General features: G+C 43.8%; 1 protein-coding gene across 1 annotated transcript in view; it reads left to right on the top strand.

Moving 5' to 3' along the window:
* Nucleotides 1-8352, top strand: part of PRRX1 (paired related homeobox 1) — a 36331-nt gene that overhangs the window by 15328 nt on the left and 12651 nt on the right. Inside the window, exons 2-3 of the mRNA XM_005867726.2 lie at nucleotides 4412-4587; nucleotides 7675-7856. Coding sequence (XP_005867788.2) covers nucleotides 4412-4587; nucleotides 7675-7856 — 358 coding nt within the window. The remainder of the gene's footprint in view (nucleotides 1-4411; nucleotides 4588-7674; nucleotides 7857-8352) is intronic.

The raw sequence follows: 8352 nt of genomic DNA on the forward strand, positions 1-8352 counted from the left end.
GAGAATTGTCAGTCCACTCCCTTTCTATGCCCCTGATTCTATTATATTCACCAGTTTACTCTGTTCATCAGATTTTTTATTCACTTGATTTTTAGATTCACTTGTTGATAGATATGTATTTGTTGTTCATAATTTTTATCTTTATCTTTCTCTTCTTCTTCCTCTTATGTTTTCAATGGGGGAAAAAGGAGAATGGTTGCATTTGTTAATGGCTATTCTGATCGGAATGACATCATGTGATGCACATGGACCCTCTTTCTTAGACCCTCTTTATATAACTACTAGAGACCCGATGCATGAAATTCCTGCAAGGGGCTTGGCCCTTGCAGCCCTGGCTTCGTCCGGAAGGTCATCCGGAAGGTCGTTCAGAAGGTTGTTCGGCTGTCTGGCCTAATTAGCATATTATGCTTTTATTATCATAGATGATGGAGAACCTGTCTTCCCCATAAAATTTTCCCAGAGTAGTGTTGTTTTCTTATTTACATCCCTAATGTTCCCATGCTCCTCTCATGCACAGCACGCACTTGTCATCTGCTCTGGAGAATGGAGTAGCATTAGGAGTCCTGGCTTAGCCACAGCTGGTATTGTTATTTGGGGCAAGTCACATTATCTTCTAGGTGTTATTCACCTCATTTATCAAATAATAGGACTGAATTAGACTATTTCTCCGGTTTCATTTGGTGCTAATATTTTATGATTGCACCTAGTTAATGAGGTCATTTTGGTTTGTTTTTATTTGAAAGCTTGTTGATAACTTCATGCTTGCAATTAGTTGTCATCCATAATACACATAATCATCCATAAAACCTGTAAACACCTTGGATTTGAAGCATTATGATTTTGGTAAATATGCATCCATGTCCCCGTTGGTCATTCTGCAGCTCAGTGAATTCTACTCACTTCCAAATTCCAAGGAATGAGATGCTTCCTGATTAGATGCCAATATCCTTGAATACATATTTCAAAAATCAACCTTCACTGTAGCTGTTTGCACAAGCAAGATGATCTTCCGGCAATGATAAAAACACATTGCTTTCTCTCTTGTATGTTCAGTCTAGAATCCGATGAGCTTATTACAGGTCCTTCCAATGCCCCCATTCTTTCTTTTCTTTTTTTTAAATATGCTTTTATTGATTTTTAGAGAGAGGGGAAGGGAGATGGATAGAAAGACAAAAACACTGATGAGAGAGGACCTCATCGATTGGCTGCCTCCTGCACTCCCCCTACTGGAGATCGAGCTGGCAACCCAGGCATGTGCCCTGATAACCAGGAATCGAACCAGTGGCCTGGTTGCTGGGTCGACACTCAACCACTGAGCCGCACCAGCTGAGCCAATGCCCTCATTCTTAAACCTCTAGAGTGTTTACATTTCCTCTCACACTGCTGCAGTGACTGTGCTGGACCCTGTGCTTGCGCGTCCATGGGGGGGAAATGGGGACTCGCACTTGGTGATTCGTGAGCAAAGACAGACGAGCCAAGGGCTGCCGCTCAAGCAGTCCCTGTTGCCCCCTCACTGTCTCTTTCTATTATCCACGCACTTCGAAGGACATTGGCCAGACCCAGACTCCCTGGACCCCTGTCATTCGTGTGTCTTTTCTCACCTTCGACATGATCTGGACTGGTGTTTTCATTTGTTAAAAACAACAAGAATGTTCGCTGGGAAACTTTTGCTGGAATGGTCTCAGGTCATCATAGCTATTTACTCTCTGTCAGAAACTCTAATTCTCCATTTCCCTGGCTCCCACGCCAGGGGAGCTGCTGGTGGTTGATGGTGGACAGTCAGTGGGATTTGAGTGAACAGTGGAAGATGACAAAGAACTACCAAGGATTCTGTAGCAGGTTGTAGAACTAAGAACAAAACATAAAATACTCCTGTTAGCGATCACAGTTTGGCAGTCCAAGAAGAAACAAGCTTCCACAACAGCACAAAGGGTTGAGACTTTGTGGTTATATCAGAGAAGCATTTTTTTCTGAGGGAAGAAAACCAATCATGTCATTGGCTTAATAAAGGATTTCCTCTATATGATTAAAAAAAATAGCCTCTGGTCTGGTTGGTCTCAGTCTGGGGTAGGTATGGAGGCTAAGGATTTTTTGCAGACTTCTGTTTTATGGGAACATAAAATGCAGGTTGTGGTGTTGTCGTAAAGGCCTGGATTACCCAGAAAGACCTGAAGTATAGGACATATAGAACTGTAGACAAAGAAATTTGGGAAAGAGAATGGGAACACTAGGAATGACACAAAATATGCAAATAGAAAGAAGAATACAAATGCAATGCAATTAACTGCTCACAGGTGTTTGATCCTAGGTGCTTGCATTCTAGTGTTGACATTGTCATAAATGAATTTTGCTCATAACTAAACTGGGATGTTGGTTAGAGTATTCCAGACCTTGAGAGATCCCAGAAATCATGACCCTTAAATTGGTTCCATTCTCAAGATGCCACCGATCTGCTATTGAGTGTCACAGCGGTGACTTGGAAGCAGAGCTCCTGTTCAAGGTTCAACAATACCAGATGCCCAGCCGGTGTGGCTCAGTGGTTGAGCATCAATCTATGAACCAAGAGGTCATGGGTTCGATTCCCGGTCAGGGCACATGCCCAGGTTGCCGGCTTGATCCCCAGTAGGGGGTGTGCATGAGGCATCCAATCAATGACTATCTCATCATTGATGTTTCTATCGCTCTCACTTCCAGTCTGAAGTAATAAAAAAAATATTTTTTTAAAAAAACCAATACCAGAGAGGTGGTGGGCCAGACCAACCATGAAGTTGAGAGAATGACTACCAGGGCTTCCTACCCGGAGGAAAGTGGTTGAGATCATACAGGTGGTTGTTTTTTCTACAGAACAGTGTGTAAAGAAAAGAAAAGTCTGCCATTTCCCCTGAAAACAAACTCAACAAGCTCTATCTAGATACTTTAAGAAATGTGCCTTCTCTCATCTAAGTTCCAAGGGCATTGCTGATAAGGCAGCCTGCATGAGGAAGAGGTCTCTGATTAGAAGGACTTAGAAGCCTCAGTTGTTAGGCACCTAGAGACCTGGGCGAGGAGCTCCTGGATTTGAGCTACACTTTGAATGTGCACCCACATCTAGAACATTCCCTAGATTTGTAATAAGGATAACATTAGAGCTCAGGTAGGTGTCATTAGGACATGATAATTGGAGCTAGTAGTCTTCTTGAGTGTGTTGTATACATACAGTCAGAGAAGATCAGGAGACTTTACATGTTGGAAAAATAGTTAAGAGCTCCTTCCTGTGGAATGTGAAGCAAGTAGCCAAGCTCTCCTCTCTCTCCATCCTCTCTTACCCTCATAATTCTCTTTGGGCCAATCTCTTTGGGGACAGAGAGCTTTTGGATGTGGATGTCCAGTTCATCAGGCCAGGCATGGGACTTCGACCTCAGCAGCTCATGCTGTAGATCTCTGCCACACAGACTTGGCAGTGGCGTGGGCCTCGGGTGACGGCTCGATGGGGTGTTAGCACAGCTGGTTTTCCATTCAGTACACACATCCATCATTCCTGGGCTGAGCAGTGGCGGCAAGACAGGAGCACACGACTCTCTGCCTACTGTAGACGGCTGGGTGATCAGCTTGCCAGTATACTTTTGGGGGAACTCAGAGGAAACCAAGGAGGGAATTGAACAGTGAAAACTTGGGGTCATGTTTCCCCAAAGGACCGTAAGGTCTTCAGACCCTAGACCTCAATTTGGGGGTGAAACTGTAAGAGATCTTTTCGTGCTGTTCCCTGTTCTTGAGTTATCACAGGGTGACAGGGCAAGTCCCGGGCCACTGTCAGCTTAGGTGGACGGTGCTGTGAGCATTAGTTCTGCTCTAGGCTGAGGCCTTAGCAACGACACAGAGCCTTGAGCAAATGCAATTAGGAATCACTGGCTGTTTCTAGGAGAACATACGGTAAAACAGAAACCTCTCTAATCAGTTTACTGCATGTGTGATTAGGTGGGTATGTTGAGGAGAGAGACCAAGGGGATCGCTGGTCTCCTTGGTTGTGAAACTATCTGAATGAACACAATATTGTCTAATATAAATAAGGTCCAAAGCCATCTACTCTTCCTCCCCCAGCTCTAGAGAAGTCTAGAGAACATGGACAACAGTAAAATTTTCCTTTAGCCTCTTTGACAAACAGGCTTCACGGAACATGCAAGAAGTATCCCTGTGACAGCTCAGGTCTGGTCTCAGATTTCAAAGCAGCAACCAAGCATCAGACCTGCTGGGGTTCTGGGCACAGGATGTTAATGAGCACCTATGGGTGGCATTTGGCTCCAGCACCCTGGTAAAGCAGTGAGCAAAGGAAACAATATCTCACTGTAGATACACAGAGAAGAAGTATAAAGGGGGGACCCCATCCCTCCTCAACATGACTTTCGCTTCTTATCATCAATGTCTTCCATTCCAGATGATCAGCTGAACTCAGAGGAAAAGAAAAAGAGAAAGCAGCGGAGGAACCGGACCACCTTCAACAGCAGCCAGCTGCAGGCTCTGGAGCGCGTCTTTGAGCGGACCCACTACCCCGATGCTTTTGTGCGAGAAGACCTCGCCCGCCGGGTGAACCTCACTGAAGCCAGAGTGCAGGTAAGCCTAGTCCTCCCCTCTCAGATCACGTCCGTGAAGACTGCTTAACCCACAGTATCGGAAAGTGCCACTTTTACGGCGCTGATCTCAATTTTATATAAAGAAACCTGGTCAGAGCAATGCTGGAAATAGGAGGGGGAAAAAGTGAAAAGACAATTTTTGGGTTGAGAGGTCTGTTGCCCCATCAAAACCATAATTAAATGTCTTTCTTCTATGCAGAAACTACCTTATCTTCTTCCTCTCTCACCCGACTATATTCTAATGGCTTTTGGAGCTGTGAACATTCCCTGTGCCAGCAGGCCAGAATTCTCCCTCCTCGACTTTATTCTTCCTCCAGGAAGTCTTACCCCTTCCCTCTGAACCACGCCCTTCTGACTCTGGTCTTCTTTATAAGTACAGCATGTATCACAACATGACATGTATTATATTGAGTTGTATGTGAGCCAACTTCCCCCACTAGACTGTGAAGTTTTCTTGGATGGAAGCCATATCTTATCATCTTTGCACAATTCATATTTTTTTCTTCTACTTTTTCCTCCCCTCAAACATTTATCAAACACCTATTATGCTCTTGGAACTGTTTTTGGGTTTCCGGGAATGACTAAGACAATGGCCTCCCTTCAGGATATCACGAACTGGGGGCAGACAAAACAGATGTGTATACCATACTGTTATGATGTCGTAAGATAATTCCCATACTAAAGAAATGTTCAAGAATTAGGGATTAAGCCCTAGCTATGTGGCTCAGTTGGTTGAGCATCATCCAAAGATTGCTGGTTTGATTCCTGGTCAGGGCACATGCCCAGGTTGCAGGCTGGATTCCCAGTAGGGGGCATGTAGGAAGTAATCAATGTTCCGCTCTCACATCAATGTTTCTCTCTCTCCTTCTCCCTAGGTAATCAATGTTCTGCTCTCACATCAATGTTTCTCTCCTTCTCCCTTCCTCCCTGCCTCTAAAAAATCAATAAATATATATTTTAAAAATTGTGGTTAAAAAAGCAACAAAACAAAAGAATTAATGATAGAACAGAGGAAGGAATGATCAAATCTACCAGGGAAAAAAGGAGAGAGAATTCACATATATTCAGTACTGAAACTGTGCCAACTGTCACAATGACCCTCTGAGTAGGTATCATTATGCTCATTTGATTGAGTGACAAAGGATCAGAGAAATTAAATAAATATCCAAGGACAGATCTTTAACATTTTGTAGCCAATATTTTATCCAACTCTGTAAGACATTAAAGTCATATTCTTTCCATGACATTTCACAAAGGAGGTGATGTGAAAGTCGAATCTTGAAAGATGTCTTTTGACACCTGGACAAAGGGGAAGAATGTCATAGGCAGAGGGAGCATTGGGTGTGAATAGACATAGGTGGGAAATAACTGAATATGTCAATAGACTTGAGTCTGGGCAAGGAGTTGGAAAAATAGGGGGCCAGTGCATATGATCCAAGCTGTGTAGGGTGCAGTCAGATTGGTGGACAAAGAGGTCATTCCCGAACAGTCTTTGTTCTATGCTATGGCATTTTGATTTGATTCCTCAAGTGATGGGGAACCAGTGGGTGGTACACAGCAGGGCATTAGTACAATTATATGTGCATTTAAAATGATAGCTCTATTAGCAATGTGAAGGGCACATTGAAGCAAAAGAGCTAGGAGTCTGCGGAGCCAGGAAAGATGTGTCCAGATTCTGCCTTGACTTCCACCTTGGCCTTCCACCGGGCACCCGACCCACAGTAGTTTCTGTGAAGGTTGCTCCCTAGAGTTTTGCAAATGTTCCATTCTACACCATAGAATTTCTTTCTCCCATACCTTGTCATGCATTTCTATAATTGCATCTAAAACTCTTATTCTGTAGTTTTCAAATTTCCATGTCTGCCTTCTTTTAATAGACTGTGTGCTGCTTAAGCCTCATCTCTGTTCCCAGCATTAAGCACAGAGTCTGCAACACAACAGGCACTCCATAAAGATCTCTTGAATGAGTAAATGAATGAATAAAATCCCATGGCCATCCGGAGAGTTGTAGGATCATGAGTCAGATGTCCTTGAGTTAAAAAATTCAGCCATTTATTATTTGTGTGAACTTCGACAGATGGCTTCATCTCATTGAACCTATTTCCTCAACTCTGAAATAGAAATAATAAAGCCTAATATATGGAGTTGTCATGATAACTAGAAACGATGTATGCAATGTGCTTCTATAAGTTCCTAGCCCTGGTAGCACTTAATAAATGATGGGTTGATTATGATGCTGTCAGCACCAGCCATCTCCCTCTAACCCTACAATTGAATGTACTCCATTCAACTTCCAAACTTCAGTACCTTCATTTCCGTTTACAAGTTTCTCTCTAGAAGTTCAGGAAGCTGCCCTGCCTGTGTTCAGCATGTCAGAGGCGCTGGAACATTAATAATCAATAATGACGGTGTAGGAATCTTCAGCTCCCTCAACCCTCAGTGGCAGTCTGTGTCCCTCAGTGGGAGTCTGTGTCCTGGGTTAGTCCCTTCTGTCCCACGGGGCTGGACACACTGTTCCATGGCTGTTCTTCTCTGCTATATCTTCACTCTTCAACTGCTATTCCCTGCATTTCCCAAATAAACCATTTCCTTCTTAAAGTGTGTGGCAGGGCCCACTTTGGGGGAAGGTGAATTTTCTTTACGTAGCCAATACGTATTATGAAAGCAGAGGAAGTTTTTACGTTTTGAAGGAACTTAAAAAATATCATTGTCTCTGGCAGACGTCTAATGAGATTTTCTTTTTTCTCTTGATTATAATTACAACAGGGATTATAACCATATTTTGCTATCTCATGAGTTAGTCATGGTCTCAATTCTGGAGTCTTGATTAGTGGAAGTACCTCAGGGTCCCATTATAAGTCTTCACCCTTAAGAGCTCTGTGACATGGCTCACCTCCGGAAGATTATGGCATGTTTCTATTGTTCTCGGGAGAAGTCCATACCTCCCCTACATCTTCCTTTGGAAGGCATAGTCTAGTAGAATCAACCAGGACTTCATTGGTGTAACCTCCTCTTCTTTTTCTTCCTCCCCCTTCTATGCCCTCCTCTCCTCCCAACCATCTTCCAGGTGTGGTTTCAGAACCGAAGAGCCAAATTCCGTAGGAACGAGAGAGCCATGCTGGCCAATAAAAACGCTTCCCTCCTCAAATCCTACTCAGGAGACGTGACTGCTGTGGAGCAGCCCATCGTACCTCGTCCTGCTCCAAGACCCACCGATTATTTCTCCTGGGGGACGGCCTCTCCGTACAGGTGAATGATTGGCCCACTCTCCCTTGCTCTACTTCCAATGTTTTCAGCGCTCCGTCACGTTCAAAGTTGCTTATGCAGCTGGCTGACATTTCTTACTTGGGTTAACCTCTTCAGAGACACTCAACTTGCTGACATCCCCAGATTTTCACAGATTACTAGTTGCCCCAGGAGCAGGGTTTGGGGCAGAAGAGAGAGGGGCAGGCCATCAGCAATCTCCTCTTGAACTCAGGAACTCTTGCAAAGGTTTCAAAGATGGGGAAGAATCTAAAAGAAAAGATCACTAAGCTATGCTCAGAGTCTCCCTTGCAACCGTTCTGAAACAAAACTTCACTCCATTTCCAAATTTAATATAGATCCATTTTTCTATGTTGAAGTAAGAATTGAATTTGTAAGGCTGTAATTCACAGTAAAACTAATTTTGAATTGAAGGAAGGAAGGAGGAAGGAAGGAAGGAAGGAAGGAAGGAAGGAAGGAAGGAAGGAAGGAAGGAGGAAGG

The sequence above is a fragment of the Myotis brandtii genome, unplaced genomic scaffold (assembly GCF_000412655.1).
Source record: "Myotis brandtii unplaced genomic scaffold, ASM41265v1 scaffold250, whole genome shotgun sequence".
In the NCBI taxonomy this organism is placed as follows: Eukaryota; Metazoa; Chordata; class Mammalia; order Chiroptera; family Vespertilionidae; genus Myotis; species Myotis brandtii.